A 19,542-nucleotide genomic window follows, 5' to 3' on the forward strand; every position below is an offset into this window, starting at 1 on the left:
TTTACTGGGAAGTTTATCTCAATATTGCCACGCATTTGAAGGCCAGCTAGAATCCGCACTCCAGGATTTCGGTAGGACAGGATGGCATCCTTTTCCCAGTCTCCTACTACGTCTCATGAACGGAAAAGGTTGTTTCCTCCCATCACACAATAGCAAAATATTTTTAAAAATATTAGTCAAACTGCTTTTAAAAAAAATCCTAAAATCTTTTAAAGAATAAAGGAGCACGAGACTTAAAAAAAGTAAGTCTTCTGTGTAACATAGGCCAGAAAATTTTAACCACTTATTCTTGGATGAAGCTTCTGATTTCAAGTTTTGTTTTGTTTTAAAGAAACCTCCCTGTCTGGAAGGAAATTTCTAAAAATATGTCATATATGGTGTCACAGTAATACTCAACTTCAGAAAAAAGGGAACCATCCCAAAACACGGAAACAAGTTAACAGGAAGTTAAAAAGAGCATCTAGAAAGGTGACCCACACACCAGTGGCAAAGACATCATTCAAATAAACCATAATAGATTCCTGGACTGAATGATTATCACTTAGTAAAATTGACTCTGAACTGTTTAAATGTGAACAACAGGTAGAAACAGCTGAGTTTCGCTGTGACGGGAGGGTACTGGTGGAGTGTCACAGGGGAGCGTGCTATGACCTAGGCCAATTCAACATAAATCATCTAGAAGACAGAAGCAGACCATGATGCAAGTTTTCAAGAGTCACAAAAAAAATATCTGCATAACAAAAGATTAAACTTGATTACAAAGAGTTGCAGAAGGACCTCAAAATAATGATTAAAATGATAGAAAGCTCTGTGAAGGTAAATGGCATCATAACGAACAGAGGCACAAACAACTCAACTGCATGTCCATAGGATGAACTCTGAAATAGCTGTCACTACCTGGGAAAAGGATCTCAGAGCGACTACAGATGAAAACATCACCTCAGTGCTCAAAAGTAGTCAAAAAAGCAAAAGAATGTTTCAAAATATTGTGGAAAGGAATAAGCAAAATACATTAAGAATATTTGGAAATGTGCAGAAAATGGAGAACATTATGTACCCACAGAACATGAGCACCTTGAACTGTAGGAGCATTTCTGCCCGCTGATCTCAAATCCCCCCTGAAAAACACAAGATAACTGAGAAAGATTCAGGAAAGGAAACAAGTATAGTCAGAAACAAGGGCAAACTATGGCTCCTGTGAGGAAGGAGCAACAAAAAGAGAATGACAAAGGTCTGGAAAATCACTGTACATTTACTTTGCTGTTATTGCGACAAAGTCCTAGAGGCACTCGGTGCAATTATCAGATGAGCTGTCCAAACGGTGGTACTTTTTGAGACTGCCAACTCATGTTTAGAAATTTAGTTTCAAGAGATGTTTCAGAGGCCAGAAGTATATATGAGCTGAATGAGTTACAAAATCATGCTGGTCTTCATTCAGTCTCCAGTGCACAAGTCTCTATTGCTGATAATCTTTCAAGAAATCCACACTTTTTCCTTAATCATCTGCTAATGCTCACTTTCAGATATGTTGCCAGGACAAGAGGATCCTCCCATGGATCCAGCACCATCTTCTTAGCTCCAAACTGGATTGGTGCTCAGATCTTCAGTGAAGGTTTTCAAATTTTAGAATTTCCAACACAGCAATTCCAACTGTATCTAATAACTACAGGAGACAAACTGACAAGAATCCCTGAGGACAAAGCAGGGGGACTACAGGGGAGTGTAACAAAACCCCACAGTTTTACAGCAGAGCTACAGACACCCCGGACCGCGCAGAAGGCCAGCGCGGTCGAAGCGCTGCACCGCACACCCTCGGCACGGGGCGTTTAGCACACTGGACACGCTGTTCAGTCTGGAGCGCCATGAGGAGTCCTGGCAACTTTTACAAATAACCCACAAGCAATCCCCTTTCTCCCCGTGCACTTTAAACACTGCCATGGTAGTCTACCGAATCTGACAGCTGCCACCAAAAATCAGCAGCAACTCCCAGATTGCTACCCTATCTGATACGCAAATTAATTGCTAAGGAACCTAAAACCATCAGTTCTGGAGAATGTTTGGTTTAACTCTGACTTAGTGCAAACGCTGCACCTATCCACCCAAAACAATAACAAAGTCTGATCAGCAATGACAGCAATTAAAAAAAAAAAGGAAAGAAAGAAAGAAAACATGATAGGAATGAAACGCAATTGCTCCTCTCAGATAACTATTTCACTGTTAGCTACTATAGTACTTTGATTTCATCCACAGTAACTTGTATTTCTACTGTTTCACCTGTATTCAACTTTATTACTTGTGCATACTATATAGCTCTGGTTACTAATGCATCCTGACTTAGTACCTTCGCATTCTTCTACTCAGTACTGGGAAACTACTGTTTAGCAAAAGAAGAACTATTACAAATGAACACTATATTAAGACGAAAGAAGCCCTTTAGGATGCCAAAGCACTAAGAAAATAGGGCATTACAGGATATATACCCTGCAGTTGCATCAATATACTCATGCATTCTTTTTTTGTACAAAAACTTCAGAATTGCAATATAACTGAAGACTTCATTAATATACACACCTACCACAAAACCATTCAGGATTCCATTAACCTATAGAACAAGTAACGGACTAAAATGAACTAAGGCTAGAACTGACCAAAATACTTGTCTGCAATTCTGAAATGTGCACGTCAAGAGAGCCAAGAAAAACCAGATTCCACGTACGCAGATGACGCTAACTTTAGACAGAAAATGCTGCACGATAGCATCTAAGCTATTCACTGTAGTCTGCCCTCATGTTGAATGGAGAACAGACTCTTTAAAGATGCAATATAGTCATGCTGTTTTAGAATTTAGTCTAAAAGGACCTGAATTACACTCTAGAAAGGCCCTCTTTCTTTACACGGAATCTAAAGTCACATGAGGGTAACGCCTAAAATGCAGCTGTTTATCACAGAATCATAGAATCAGTAAGGTTGGAAGGGACCTCTGGAGATCATCTAGTCCAACCTCCCTGCTCAGCAGAGTCACCTGGAGCATGTTAGACATCCTGCAAATATTTGTTGTGTGCATCCTATGCGTGGCCAGATTTTCATCCTTCATGCTTTATGCGGGGAACTCCAATAAACACACTCAGAACTTGCAGGTTCTTGAAAGTTTGAGTTCAGAAATGTATCCAAGCTCATGCATCAAATATACCACACCTGGATTCAGAGCTTGTAACTCCTAATTTCTGCTGTCATCTTTCCTGGAAGCAATGAATGCACCAGCTCTAATGCTTAGACAATCTGCAAGCGGTACTGCTTGCTGTGCCAATCCAACTTTTGAATAGGACTTGCTGAACAACAAGCAACCCTTAGTGCAGAAGGGCTGTTTAATGCAAAAATATTATGTAATAGTTATAATAAGGCTTGATATACCTTTGATAAAACAACGTGCTTCAAAATAAATGTGCTCAAAGTAGATATGGAAGCTGCAAGGATGAAATCCTTACCAAAGTCAATGGCAAAACTCCCAATGTTTCCACTGGACAATTCAGCCAAGCATCAAAAAATTCCTGATCTCCCTCCCGATCTTTGCTGTTATGCTCCACGAGTAAACCCTGGCTGTTGGAATCTGGCACATGCTTTCTATGTTCAGCATCAAGATTCTGCCCACAGATACATGTTTCTTTTATTTCTTCCTAACAAGGACACAGATATAATCTTTTTCTTCCCACTGTTAGCATATGAAGCCAGTTGTATATTTTGCATAGCTTTTATTAATACTGTTTTTTTCAAATATAATATCTAAATTGTCTCATGAGCCAAGGAATTCTATTGGCAGTGTTGCTTAATGTAAAGTCTATTCAAGTCTCTTTACAACTGTCACTAAAGAAATCCAAGAAAGCAAGCAGAAAACAAATTCAGAGAAAAGCAAATATAGTAACACTAGGAAGCAATTACCATAGGAAAAAAGCCTGTATTAATTAAGCACAAACAGATTATCAAACATCCAGCAAGCTGCAAGTTATCTGAAGGGTGCTAATACTCAAGAGAGGAAGGATTTATAGGGACTGACATATCAAGACTTAACTATAGCTAAAGTTAAGAAGTCAACCAAGCCAAAGAGGTTGAAATCAGGAAACAAGTTTCCAGCAGAGGCATCTGCAGCATGTTTTCTCTAAGCAATAAGCACAAACTAGAAGACAAACCAGAAAATGGCTGGAAAAACCTTGGAGAGAACACTAGAAAGAACAGCTTTGTGCTGACTAAAACTGAAGGTACGAAAACCACTACTTGGTCATTTCTCCTCTCTTGTTTCTAGCAGCTGAATTGCACCATTTTGCATTAGGTATCACACATCTATGCTGTTCCCGCTCTTCAACACCTCTTTGATCAGACATCTGAAACCCAGCACAGCTGTGATATCATCATTGTAGCTCCACTAGCAAAAGCAACCCTGGAGCTGCTTGCACTAAGAGCACAAAGCCAGCTGCACAAAAATCATAGTCAATGCAGAATTGATACAGAGCAGTCCTGCTTTTCAACCAATGCTCATTTCAATGAATCGGGAATTTCTGCATGCCTCCCCACTGTACCTAAAAATGCCATTTCATGCTGTTCTCATCCTCCCCTTTGAGCTGGCTCATGTGGCTCAGGAGTGAAATCAGATCAACTCACAGATGCCACTGAAAACAAATCCTCCTTTCCTTTCTGTTCATTAGCTTTCAGCTGGATCTGTTCTCTGATTCAACTCATCTGGCAGCATGCTTGCCAGGGCTGATGCAAGAGTTGCAGTGGTATGAGGCTGGGACCACCCCTTTTATAGCAGTAACAAGATTTTAGGTCAGCTTCAGCTGATTCTGAAACTGTACTCTGTGTTACATAACAATGTGTTTCTCACTGCACTTGCTATTCTGAGAACTTTACAAAGCAAGAAGTGTGAGGATAGAGGACAAATCAGTAGAAATTTCAATGGCTGGTCTATACTACTAACAAATTAGACTAATGCCAAGAAATCTTAAGACGATGCCAAGTCAAGAAGCATCTTGGACTCAGGATTCTCTACCATTTAGTAATAATGATCATACAAATGTTACATCATTGTAGCTTAAGGACTCCTCTGGAAAAGAAACACAATACCCCTTTCTGCAGTGTCACAAGATCACGTAACCATGAGCTTTGAGAAGCAAACAAAATTAAAAGCTGATATGTTTTGGAATTGTTGGAAAAAAACTTTACTCCTAAAGCAATTTTAAAATAACAAAAAAAAATATAGATTTTCTCTAGTCTGACCAAAGGCCACCAGGAAAGCAGATGGAGATGGAAGGGATACAGTACTGGCCTTTTAGAGTTGCATGCAGAACTTGAACGAAGACCTTTTCTACCATAGACACGAGTCTGAAATTTACCGTCCCACACCATAGCAGTTACACGCTCAGAGATTTTGTACACTTCTTTTCGTGCATCTGAAACAAGGAGCAAGTCCCTATATGCCTTTATATCAGATTACCTAGATGCTAATCTGAAGTGTCAGTTTCACGGTTACAGTTAAGTAGATTTTAAAGCGTTCAGCTGCATTTGGACATGTGCCACCAAAAAATAAATATTTGATTCACTTCAAATATTTATCACTGCATGTGCTCAGTGATCCAGGCTCTTACATATGCCAGTAATGAAAACCACAGTAAAGCATTTCTGTTTTCTGCATCTCTATTTTAGTTGAAGGAGGCCGGTGCTTTTTGGCAGAGGATAGATATACAATTGTTAAACAGATCAGACAAATGCCATTCACAAAGGTTTCAGCAGTTATCACAGAATCAGAGAGGTTGGAAGGGACCTCTGGAGATCATCTAGTCCAACCTCCCCTGCTCAAGCAGGATCACCTACAGCATGGTAGACAGAATTGCATCCAGGCAGGCCTTGAAGATCTCCAGAGAAGGAGACTCCACAACCTCTCTGGGCAACCTGGTCCAGGGCTCCGTCACTCTCACAGGGAAGAAATTCCCCCTCACGGTCAGGCGGAACTTCCTGTGCTTCAACATCTGCCCATTGCCTCTTGTCCTGTCACACGGGACAACTGAAAAGAGTTTGTCCCCGTCCCCTTGACACCCTCCCTTCACGTACTTGTACACACTGATCAGATCCCCCCTCAGTCTGCTCTTCCCCAGGCTGAACAGGCCCAGCTCTCGCAGACGTTCCTCACAGGGCAGGTGCTCCAGCCCTCGGATCATCTTTGTAGCCCTACGCTGGACTCTCTCCAGTAGCTCCATGTCTCTCTCGGACTGGGGAGCCAAGAACTGGACACAGGACTCGAGATGAGGCCTCCCCAGGGCTGAGGAGAGGGGCAGGATCACCTCCCTCGACCTGCTGGGCAACACTCTTCCCAGTGCACCCCAGCAGACCATTGGCCTTCTTGGCCACAAGGGCACATTGCTGGCTCACGGTCAACTTGTCATCCACCAGCACTCCCAGGTCCTTCTCTGCAGAGCTGCTCTCCACAAGGTCAGACCCCAGCTTGTTCTGGTGCCTGGGGTTATTCCTCCCTAGGTGCAGGACCCTGCACTTGCCCGTGTTGAACCTCACGAGGTTCCTCTCTGCCCAACTCTCCAGCCTGTCCAGGTCTCTCTGAATGGCAGCACAGCCCTTGGGTGTGTCAGCCACTCCTCCCAGATTGGAATCATCAGCAAACTTGCTGAGGAGGCACTCTGTCCCCTCATCCAGGTCACTGATGAAGTTGAACAGGATGGGGCCCAGTCCTGAGCCCTGGGGGACTCCACGCCACTGATGACAACCCTCTGAGCTCTGCCTTTCAGCCGCTTCTCAATCCATCTCACTGTCCACTCGTCTAACCCACACTTCCTGAGCTTCTCTAGGAGGATGTTATGGGAGCGTGTGTCCAAAGCCTTGCTGAAGTCAAGGGCGCAACGTCCACTGCTCTCCCCTCATCTACCCAACCAGTCAGTCCATCACAGAAGGCTATCAGGTTGGTTAAGCAAGATTTCCCCTTGGTGAATCCATGCTGGCTACTCCTCATCACCTTCTTCTCCTCCACATGTCTGGAGAAGACATCCAGAATGAGCTGTTCCATCACCTTTCCAGGGATGGAGGTGAGGCTGACTGACCTTTAGTTTCCTGGGTCCTCCTTCTTGCCCTTCTTGAAGACTGGAGTGACACTGGCTTTCCTCCAGTCCTAAGGCACCTCACCAGTTCTCCAGGACCTTTCAAAGATGATGGAGAGCAGCCTGGCAACAACATCCGCCAGCTCCCTCAGTACCCGTGGGTGCATCCCATCCAGGCCCATGAATCTCTGGATGTCCAGCCTGCCCAGAAGGTCTCTAATCCTTTCCTCCTCAACCAAAGGAAAGTCTTCCCTTCTCCAGACTTTCTCCCTCACGTCCAGGCTCTGGGATTCCTGAGGGCTGCCCTTAGCAGTGAAGACTGAAGCAAAGAAGGCATGCAGTAATTCTGCCTTCTCTGTATCCCTTGTCACCAGGGCCCCCGCCCCGTTCAGTAGCGGGCCCACATTTTCCCTAGTCCTCCTCTTGCTGTTGACGTATTTGAAGAAGTTATGGACTACTTTCATCTTCACGTGGAAAATAAAGTTTGCAGTTTCACCCATTTTACTTGGAGCAAATTCCATTATTTCAGCTGAAAAGCTGACAGTAGATCATGATCTTATCTGCAAAGTCCTGATAGCAGGTGCCTATGTCTGGTCAAACCCTACCGATGCTTTCTTTTTTGCATTTTTTACAAAAGTGCTGAAAGCGATCCCCTAAGGCCTGCAGATCGTGAAGTAGTAGTGAGGGGCTAACTTTACAGGCAGCATGAACCAGACAGCTGGGAAGAAAGGTGTTACTTTAATGGTCCTAGTCCTTCAATAAGAATATGCAAACAAGTAGATGTGTCTTTTTCCAAACTTACCTGTTTTCTGCTCTCCACCCTATTTATCTGGGGTTTTTTTGTTTGTTTGTTTTTTTTTTTTTTTTTTTCTTTTTTTTTTTTTTTTTTAAGTGCCCCAAACCAGCCACGGTGTTTCAGCTGAGACCTCACCATTGCATGGTGGTGCAATACTCTCCTGGTAACATATTCTGGAATGAGTTTTACCATTATTACAGTATCACCACATGTTGACTCACACGGTTGCTCTTACACCATTTTTGCAAGACTTGCTGCCTAATCAGCCATTTCAAATTTTGCATTTGTGCCTTTATTTTGCCCTACCTAATGTAATAAATATGCATTTGTTTCTAGTGAGTGTTCTAATTTTAATTTGGACCCTTCTGTCAACTTAATCAAGATAATCTTCGAATCCTGGTTCCGTCTTCCAAAAGCCTTGCAGCCTTGCATTTGTTCTTACGTATGGGGGACCTCACTGATCCCTGCTGAAGACAGCATACTGCGCTAGTGCAACCCTAGTATTGCTGCTACATTTGTACTCTATTCCTACACAAATGTTTGCTTCTCATTATGCACTAAAAATGTGGTCCTGTGGATTGTATATTCATTTACATACATGCAAATTACCAGAGGCACCAGCAGAGATTTGCTGCAGCTCCTTCCAGAAGGGTTACCTAGCTCCGCGGGCACACAAGGCACACCACAGTATCTAGCCGCGCTGCATTTCATGGTGCTGCTCCCCCGCAGCGCAGGGCACTGCCAGGAGCTGCAGAGGGTCCTGCTGTTCTGCAACGAGTGTAATCACAATATAAAGTGTTCCGTTTAAAAAAGTACTCCAATTTCAACATATTCACAGCTGCAGCTCTTAAAAACAATCCCTGTAGTTTAAATAAGAGAAGTGTCATAGTCAGTAATGAAGCTAGGTTTGTTCTAAGAAGTCAGGCACATCCTGTTCTGCTGACAACAGTGAGATGTGCAACATCTTAAATCACAGTTGCTAGATGTAACAGAAGACACCTGTCAGAGTACTGCACTTTTGAGATGCATTAAAAGTCCTACAACCAAGATGCTTATTTTATTCTGTCTTCTTACGGATAGTCTCTTGCAGTTCCCAAGGAAAAAAAAAAAAAGAAAAAAAGAGTTAATGCTAAAGAGAAACAATTCTTTATATGATAAACATGTCTTACTATCCACTGTGCTTTTCATGTTCATTTTCATTTCACTTAGTATTTAAAAGAAAGTACTTTTTAATAGGGAAAAGTAAGGAAAACTGACTATAAAAACAAGGTTTCACCTCAGGTCTATTAACATCAGCACTCAAATCCTCTGTTCTTCACCTCTCAGTAGACTTAGCTCATCACTTGTAAGAGAAGTAGCAGAAATACTCAGTGCATCACTCAAGTCCAGTCCAAAAGGAACAAATCACTACATGCATCTCACCCCGGACTTTTTGAATAATATAAAACAAGCTATTTTTTCTGGAGAGTGCAGCAATGCAGGCCAATGCACCTTTGCGGTCGTAGTGGGGCAGAAGAGAAAGCTAACCCTCCAGTTCCACATCCCACCTCTGACGGATCTGTCTGGTGTTTCAGAGGAATGTGCTAAATTTGTAAGTTAGTTGAGAGAAAATTTAACTCTGCTAGGAAAGTCTGTCAGTACAAAGCAACTCATGGTTGATTTATGTTCTGAAGCCTGAAATCCATGTTGTCATCTTTGGCAACCAGCCTCTGAGACCTAAATACATCCAAAAATATTCCTTTACCTCTCTTTTTACTTTTCCAATCAGGTCCAACTGCATAAAGACAAGTTTTGTGAGCATTCCTTCATACTGGTGCATTTTAAACTGATTACAGCCTATAGTTCTGTGTATGTCAAAGGTGACTTCTTTTTTTGCAACTATCAAGACTAGGCATAATGTCACACGCAAGTAAGTAATAAGATGATCAATTCAATCTCCTATTTCCTCTACAGTCAGGCCAGCAAAAAGAAAAGTGGTCTCCTAATTCATCACTAGTTCAACTCTACCAGTAGTAGCAGAGGCGAAAGAGGAGAGTAGTGTTTAGGAGACACTCCTAGCCTAGGACCTGGTCTCAGAGAGTAATACAACAAAATACTAAAACCTGGCATTTAGATGTCTTCTAAAGATCTGGTGGTTTCCACCACAGCTATGTGCCGTCATGTAACCGTAAGAAATGAAAGACAAAGCTGACGAAAACATCCAGCAGAGGTGGAGGACACCAAGCCATGGGCCTGTATCTCCTGACTAGTGAGGTGTCTCTCCTTCCCTGCTGTTTGCTTGGAGAGCAAAAGTGAAAATTTCCACTTCTGCAGCTGAAATTCTTCTCTATAGAAGCACCCCTAAAGAAAGTACTGGTCCTTCATGAAGGAACAGAAACAACTAAGAAGATTTTAGCTACAAAACCATATATATCAATCTCTTCTACAGACTAGCGATCTTGTAATTGGCACTGCCCAGCAGCTTGCTCCTCATAAATCCATACTGGCTGCTGCCAGTCACTTTCTCCTCCTCTATCTGCCTAGAAACATTCTCCAGGAGGATTTGCTTCACAATCTTCCTGTGGAGTGAGGCGAGGCTGACAAGCTTGAACTTTCCTAGATTGTCTTTTTTGTAGATGAGTGCAAAAGATGTCTTTCTCCAGTCATCAGGACCCAGCTGTCATCACTTTTCCAAGATGACAGAGAGTGACCTTACAATGACATCAGCAGTTAGCTCAGCACCACTGGACACATCTCATCAGGTCCCATGGATCTGCATTATGCCCTTTTGCTAAGCAGTCTCTAAATGGATTTTCTTTTACTATGGGCAATGTTTCACTCTCCAGACACTGTCACCAGGCTCAGGGAATGGGGAGCAGACTTTGTCAAGAAAGCCTAAAGCAAAGAAGGCACTGAGTAATGCAGCCTGTGATGGAAGGGGAAAGGAGAGGTGGACTAAATTAAATTAATTAAAATGGCATTGCCTGGGCATTCAGGGATGGAACTAGGGAAGTTAAAGCTCAGTTAGATTTGAAACCAGCAAGTTGTGAAACGCATTGTGAAAGGCAACAATAAGGAATTTTTCAGGTATTTCAGAAGTTAAAGACAATGAAAATAAAGATAGGCCTGCTGACAAGTGAAGTGGGAGATGTTGTTACAGGCTCACCTACTCTGTGTATCTTTTCTAAAGCTTCTGCATCATGCCTTGCAACACTCCAGCCATGATAATCACCCCACCATGTCTCCCTAATTCTAGTGACATCACAGCTCTGATTGCATACAGGCATTTAATTCCCACTCTCTCCCATGTTGTGTTCACTTACAGCCTCTTGAGATAGGTCTCCATCAGCGCTGCCTTCTTAGGGAAAGTGAGAGCCATCTTCATCATGCTGTCCTCCACGTACTCTCCCTACCCATCCACTGATACCTGAACTTCTTTTCTGGCTTTCACTGTCATCCTACGATAAACATAGCTTAAAGTCCTCCACACTATCTCAGCAAGCCTGTTAAGTGAAGGTGCTCTTGCCCTTCTTGGTCAGATGGATCCTAACGCTCCCCATCAGTCCTCTTCACTCAGCAAGGATCCTATGGTCATAAAAGTCAAAACTCTACCTGTAACACCAGTTACGCAGGCAGGAGCTGATTCTCCACACAGCTGATCCTGCCTGGCCCTTTCCCCCTCACCAGCAGGACCTAGCAGAACACCATGTGGGTTCCCATGTTCTTACTAACAGAACACTGATCAGGAGGATCAGTCACTTTGATATGTTCCAGTACTGCTTCAGCAGTATTATTGGTACCCACATGGATGAACAACAAGAGGTAATAACACTGCAAGGCCAGATGAGCTCTACAAACCTCTCCACAACATTCCAGATCTGAGCTCCCGGCCAGCACTGACCTCCCAAGACAACCAGTATCAGCAGAAGGGTGCCTCTGTCCCCTTCTAGGGCAGTCTACAATCACCATCACCAGCTGCTTCAACTTGGTGACAATCAACTAACCTTAGCTGCTGCGATAAGATATGAGATCATAGAACTGATCAGTCACCAGGAAAATTATTTCTAAAACATTTATTGGCTTAAATACTTCAGAAATTAACAGAAAAATCTGAACAGCTTGAGTGAGCAACATGCAAATGAAAAGTCACTCAGCATAGAGAGTTTACTTCCTGGACAAGAAAGAAAACAACCTAATTTGCATGCATCTCATTTTCACTCCTGCAGCAATCTGCCAGTACAGGTGAAATCCAGGCTCCTCAAAGGCTTAGCTGAATTCCCGTTTGTTTGGAAGCAGTTCAAATTATCTAAAGCTCTAAAAACCAATTACAAAGAAATACCATTCCTGCTTTAGCAAACATATCTACAAGAAATATGAATCCCAGACTATGCCATATTATTTTTCAGAAGTTTCTTAAAGGGAAGCTTAAGGAGAAAGCCATTTCCCTTCAGAACTTGTAAAATGACTTTGTATGATGGTTAGTGTTAAATTCATTAATTATTAAGAGTTATTCACACAAAGGAACATAATCCTTGGGAATAACACTGTTGATCAGAATCACATTTCTAATATTAAAGTTCACGACATTCAATGCATTAAAACCTTAAAAAAATATATTTGTGCTAAAAACTAAAACATCATTCCTAAAAAAAAAAAAAAAAAGTCAGTATCAGGCAAAGATGAGCAAAATTTCCATTTTTATACCTATACTGAAACTGATGCTTTCAAGTTTTCTACTTTTGTGTTTCGGTTAACTTTTTTTAAACCATGGTTAGTTGTTTCATTCTAAAAATGCTCTTACTTCATATTTCAGTTCTTAAACTACACGTCATCCTGTTATTTCAGTCATTCTGTAACATACTATATAAAAGTTTTTAAATAAAATGTACAAATATCTTTTTACACAAACATTAAGATCTCATTAGAAGAAACACGTTCTGTGAATTCAAGTTTAAAATAATAGAATGTTTGACACTGTCTCCCATAACATCCTCACAGGCAAGCTCTGAAAGTGCAGGCTAGGTGAGTGGACAATGAGGTGGCTTGAGAAGTGGCTGACCTGTCAGGCTCAGAGGGTTGTGATCAGTGGCACTATGTCCAGCTGGAGGCCTGAAGCTAGCAATGTCCCTCACTTGTTCAACTTACTCATCCATGACCTGGATGGGGGACAGAGTGCCTCCTCAGCAAGTTTGCCGATGATACCAACCTGGGAGGAGTGGCCAACACCCCAGAGGACTGTGCTCCAATTAAGAGACCTGGACAGGCTGGAGAGTTAGGCAGAGAGGAACCTCATGAAGTTCAACGGCAAGTGCAGGGTCTTGCCCTTAGGGAGGAATAAACACATGTACTAGTCCAGGCTGGGGACTGACTTGCTGGAAAGCAGCTCTGTGGAGAAGGACCTGGGAGTCGTGGTGGACAATTTGGGCCAGCAATGTGCCCTTTTGGCAAGAAGGCCAATGGTATCCTGAGATGCATTAGGAATAGCGTTGCCAGCAGGTCGAGGGAGGTGATTCTGCCGCTCTACTCAGCCCACATCTGGAGTCCTGTATCCAGTTCTGGGCTCCCCAGTGTAACAGAGACATGGAAGTACTGGAGCGGGTCCAGTGAAGGGTCACTAAGACAATGAAGGGACTGAAGCATGTCTTCTATATGGAAAGCTTGAGAGAGCTGGAACTGTTCAGCCTGGAGAAGACTGAGAGGGGATCTTATCAATGAGCACAAATACCTTAAGGGAGGGTGTAAAGAGGATGGGGCCGAACTCTTTTCGTTGGTGCCCAGCAACAGGACAAGATACCAGGGGCACAAACTGAAACACAGGAATGTCCATCTGAATATGAGGGAAAAACTTCATTACTGTGAGGGTAACAGATCCCTGTAGGAGGCTGCCCAGAGAGGCTGTAGAGTCTCATCCTCCGAAATATTCAAAAGTCATTGGACACAGTGCTGGGCGACCTGCTCCAGGTGATCTTGCCTGAGCACGGGGTTGGACTAGATGATCTTTAAAAGCCTCTTCCAACATAAGCCATTCTGTGATTCTGCAGTCAGTTCACGTAAACTTTCAGTCTCGAGATTCTATGCTCATTCCTTGTTTATGCTGCATCCAAAATCACGAAAAGAGGCCAGAATTATGTCATACAATCTTTTAGGGAAGGAAGAGGGAGAGCAGACAAAAACAGGAAAAAATAGATTCTACTGTTCTCCTCTCTGAAGCATAGTATGCTGGCCTCTGGCTCATATGAAAGGCCCAGATACGGAGACTTAATTACTGGTATCTTTCCTCTTTGTAACAGTGAAGCAGCATTTGTATCATGAGTTCTAAACCATGAGCACAACTGGTAAAAGTAGGCTTTTAGCCTACCATAACAGCTTCACTTTAGAAGGCAACAGATTTAATCGATAACAACCTCAAAGTCCTTCACAGACACAGAACACGTTAAAATTATCACTTCCGAAAAGGAAAATTACCTTTCCTTTTCCATCTGCTTTTCTTCCCATCTTTGTTACTGCAAGCATCACTGCTGCTGCTGCTGCTGCTGCTATTCTCCGAGCTCTGAGAGTCTGACTGCGCATCGCTGCTTTCTTCGGAGCCGTCAGAGAGCTCTTTCAGTCCATCTGGAACATCTTTCTGCAAATGAAAGCAGCACAAATAGAGTTACCTACGCCATATAAAATTCTCCTAACCAAAAAAAAAAATTTTTTTTTTTAAGTAGCAGTTGTCTTTATTTACTAAGCACTGATCATGGATTTTCTATGTCTCAGAGCAATGTAAGAACTGCTCAGACTCCAGCCTCCTGAAAACTTGCATTACCTGTTGCTAGTCCATATAAAATACTTTAAATTCCAGCTGCCTTGTCTTTCTGCTTTCCTCACCATCGCCTTTCGCAAGAACACCTTCCTTCCACACCCACTGCCGTGGTCTCTATCCCTAATTGCCAACTCCCGTATACGTCTGCTTTACAGGAAACCTGGGTAATTTTTGAAATTCATGATAGATGAAAAATAATTTGACAACTCGGTGTCTGTTCCCAGATAATTTTCTGTGTGTCGGGTCCACAGCAGCCTCTGAAGAACTGGCGCGGCTCCTTGCAGAAGGCATCTGGCAGGTGCTTTTGTCCTGCAGCGTCAAAGCCCGGAGCTCCCCGTGGGCGATGCCAGGCTGGGGAGGCCGGCAGCAAGCAGCGGTGCCGCTCGGCGCCCGGAGTTTTCGCCCTGAGCACACGCTGCCCTCTAGTGATCACCCAGCCCGAATCAGCTTTTAGCCTGCGTTGCTAGTTAGCGACAGCAAACCGATTCCTGCCGATGGAGACTTCAGGCACGGGTGTTAATGCCACCGTTCTCCTACCACCCAGAGTGTCCTGGATGCCTCCTCACACAGGGACCACTTGCAAAGAACGGCACTGCCTGCAGACAGCCCAGGCACCACGGCCTCTCCCATCCTCACCTCCGCTCTCCAGTGTCTATCAGACGGTCTCAGCTTCATCGGATGACATGTCCGAAATTATACTGTACTTCTGTCTTGCTAGGTAAATAGGTAACTAACATTAAATGCTTACTATACAGGGCAGATAGGATAGCATTTGTAACAGCTGGACAAAATTAATACATCTGTGTACTTCAGAGAGGAAAGAATCTTTTTTTTTTTTTTTTTTTTGAAAAAAAAAAAAAAGATCAACCAGACTCTGCCTGAAGGCAGGTATTTCCTTCTAGTTACATACTGGAAAAAGTCAGTCAAAACAACCTTCCCTTTTTAGTTAAGGTCAATTAATTTCTTGTCTTTTCTCTGAAATTAGAACTATGACTAATTTCCACATGTAAGACCAAAAAGTACTTAAGATGACACAAGTGTTATCAAAATTTAATTTATCCTAGACTTTTTCCATCAGCAAGGTGAAGTACTAAATGGTTTAGACATTGAATTGTATTTTCATCCTGAACTTCAGAAATTAAGTTCTTTTGACTGCACATAAAAAATTATTTGTAAGGCATACTGTAAGGGATCACCAGAAGCAGTAAGAGGCCAATAGGCACAAACCAAAACACAAGAAATTCCACTTGAACATAAGGGAACACTTCCTCATGGTGAGGGTAGCTGAGCTTTGGAACAGGTTGCCCAGAGATGTTGTGGAGTCTCTCCCCTCGGAGATACTCAAAACCCATCTGGACACAGCCCTGGGCAGTGTGGCCTAGGCGACCCTGCTTGAGCAGGAATTGGACAAGATGAGTTCCAGAGGCGCCTTCCAACCCCCAGCCACTCTGTGAATCTTCTTGCAATAATCAAAATTTACTCACTCCTTCCTGTAACCACATCCAATAGTCAAATAAAATACGGTCTTCTAGCTTCCACTCCTATAAACCCATCTGGTAAGATTTTGAGAATGTTGTTTTTAGCATCTGTGGTAAAAAAAAACAATGGAACTAGACAGACTTCTCCAAATATAAAGTTAAAAATAGTCTTGCAGACTGGAATCTTCCAATTTACCAGTAAACAGCAAAATTCACTGCATTGAGTGGAAAAAAAATAAAGGAAAACTCATGCAGGCAGAACTACACACAATCATCCAAATACATGCAGATGCTGTTTCATACTCAACCTTAGGAATGACTTTGGGGCCAACAGACATGAAGATGGCAGGCATGAGCACGCTTGGAAATCGTCAAGCATAAAAATTCCTGAGGGGTCTATGTGAAGGTCAATAAACCAAAATACCAGACTTTCAAATAAGGCACCTTGCAGCAAGGCCAGTGGTAGCTAGGATCAAGGTGAGCCACAGTGGCAATGGGGGCTGCACGGCTGCTGCCAGGCCATGGGAGCGAGAACCAGTGGCCTGCACCAACGGCAAGCGTCAGGGAAAGATGGGGATGGGAAGAGTTGAAGCTGCTGCTCCTCCCTCCTCAGGTAAACGCATACTTAGCATTTACACCTACACCACAACGGCAGCAACGAGAAGAATCCAAGAGATAAACCAAGGTATTCATAAGGGAGTAAAAGTCTAAGGTGGATACATGTATTACGTGTTGTTCCTCTGTCCACACAGGTTTTGTTCAGATTTTGCTGTTTTACTACTGACTTATTTCTTAGGTCTTTTCTTTTTCAACTTTCTGGCTCCACTTTCTCAGCATCAGTGCATCCACTTTCAGTCTAAATCCCACCTTCTCTTTCAAGCTCGAGTTCCCTGTCCCCATTCATATCCCTCTGCTTCCCTTGTCCCATCCACTTGCCTTGTCCTGGGTCTGGATCTGCCAGGAATACCAGCTTTACCTGACTGCTCCATTCAGTCTTCTTTGGGAGTATGTCACTGTCCACTATACACTAAACATCTCCCATGATCGCTATCTTTTTCTTAAGACCACCTTTCCTATGCTCTTTACTAGACATGTTTCTGTTTTACGTATAGAAATTCACCCTTTCTTTAACAAAATCACATTTACTTTTTATATTTCTCTATTCACCCTCGATACGTCAATTGTTCTCATAGGATGCAAATTCTTCCAGGCATGACTGAACTTTTGTATATGCCAGTATAACCTGAAACAAAATCAGACCCTCAAGGCTTACATGGCACACATGGCTTTTGCAAACCATGAAAAATACCATGTGAGACATTGCTAGAAATTCAACGTTTCTGTTACATATATTTAAAGGTCATTTTAATTTGGTTTATTCTTTAGTGTTTTAGAATACTTGGAAATAATTTTCTTCAAGGGACCAAGCAGACTCTTCAGATTGTATGAAAAGTTACCAACATATTCTTATTAGGACAAATGCAACTTCTTTCTAGATTTATGATTGCCCCAGCAGAGCACTGCCAGCTAACTTGGGTTGTTCCACGTCACTTCAGCAGTTGAGCAAGGCTGTGACATCTAATCATTTTTAGACAAAATGAATGTTACTCTTTGCTTTCCCCCTCCCTGTGGAAAGCATGGCTGTTACCTCTGAAAGACGACTGGCCCCACCAGTAAAACACAAACAGTCATTTTCTGATCCAGTTTGTCATTTACGCCATCACGGTCAAGCATGAACATGCCTCAAGTTGCACGTTCCCTCCTTACCCTGCTGCTGCAGTCAAAAATACACCGGTATTTACCTCGCACGAGAGAATCCTTTTCATCAACTCGGGATCTAGCATTCCCAGTCTTCAAATAGGCCTTTGCAACTTAGTAGAAAAAGCAGTCCTATTTCCTGACTTGCAAACCATATCTCACATGCTACACGTTGAGAGAGTACCTGCTCACCACCCCAAAGGCTCACGGCGCCAAGGAACGGAGGAGCGCTCGGCACGTTTCAGATCACTTCTGACTATTTATCATTAGACAAAGTTTGGGGAAAGTAGATGATTAGGTATTTGATAGCAAAGCTGGAGACAGAGTGACAAAAGAGAGGAACAACAGATCAACATTAAAAAAGTTTAACTTTGAAATTTATTTCAATTCCTAGCTACCATTAAGAACTCTCTTCTAGAGCACCTCCTGACCACAAGTACTGAGCAGGTATCTCCAGAAACTCTTAATCATTTGAACATTATTTCATAGAACTGACAGCTTCCTTGGTAAAATTTTTCTCGTCTGTTTTACATACCTTTATCACCAAGTCTAAGTAAAAATCAAAGGAAGATCCTGGCACTCTACTAGGCTCTTTCCTATTTAGTTCAACAACACAATAATCCAGTTCAGTGAGCCAGCAAAAATGTAAATGCAACTTTGTGTTACTCACCAAGTATTTTAATATAAGCCTTCTAATTTTTTATTTTTAGAAAGTATGATTTACTGGACAAGTGGCTCTCATTCATCACACTGCAATGTACACAACGTTCTATGTTCCTTGAGGAATGGCCGCCCATGCTGTTCAAAGCTCCGTGATTACTACATAAGCCACCATACTTTATTAATCATGCAATCTCCACAGCATTTCTCATTAAACACATCATCTTTACAGCCTCTGGGCTGCTCTGGGCACTATGCAGGGACCAAACATGGCAAAGCAGACCTGAGAATGGCGTAACAGGACTGAATAACTCCCCCTTTCTTGGTATACTTCCAGTTTCTCACCACTCCATGAAGGTTACCACATTCAGATCACACAGTTCCAATGAATGGAAGATCACAACAAAACTGCTGTATCTCTAGACACCTAGGATGCAATATGCCTTTGGGAAAATCTACTCAGCTAGTCCAGCCTTCTAGTTAATGTAGACTATCACATTTAAGCAAGTTGCTCCTATAATAAGTTAAATAATCTTGGAGCTCGGCAGAATTTAATGCTAAGAAAAATTATCAGCTTTGACTTTAAGATCTCATGAGTAAAATATGCAAACTGAACTACCACAGTAACTTTTATAGTTTGTTTTGTTGCTCAAAATGCATGCTTATTTTCAACTTTGCTTAGACTTAACATCTAGACATTGGGTCTACCCAGGCTTACACCACTAACAATGAGTTCCCAATGTTTCAAAAGGATTTTTTTTCTCATCTTGTATAATTTTTTTTCTTTTCTGAAACTTTTCAGCACAGTTTTACCACATCATGACACTGAGAATTCAAAGGCAATTGCTCTACTGCTTGCCTACTACAAGCTCTAAGTCCTCTCCTGAGTTACAATCTTCTGACAAAACACATTTTCCCCAATCTGGATTTAGGGTCTGCATTCTTTATTCCTAAAATATAAAACTTAACTCT

At 42.4% G+C, this 19,542-nt stretch overlaps 1 protein-coding gene across 3 annotated transcripts in view; it reads right to left on the reverse strand.

Annotated features, from left to right (window-relative positions):
• Positions 1 to 19,542, reverse strand: part of ASXL2 (ASXL transcriptional regulator 2) — a 133,084-nt gene that overhangs the window by 61,628 nt on the left and 51,914 nt on the right. For all 3 annotated transcript variants that reach the window (XM_062573357.1, XM_062573358.1, XM_062573359.1), the window contains one exon: positions 14,335 to 14,494. In XM_062573357.1, coding sequence (XP_062429341.1) covers positions 14,335 to 14,494 — 160 coding nt within the window. The remainder of the gene's footprint in view (positions 1 to 14,334; positions 14,495 to 19,542) is intronic.

Source organism: Rhea pennata, chromosome 3, assembly GCF_028389875.1.
Source record: "Rhea pennata isolate bPtePen1 chromosome 3, bPtePen1.pri, whole genome shotgun sequence".
NCBI classification, from domain to species: Eukaryota; Metazoa; Chordata; class Aves; order Rheiformes; family Rheidae; genus Rhea; species Rhea pennata.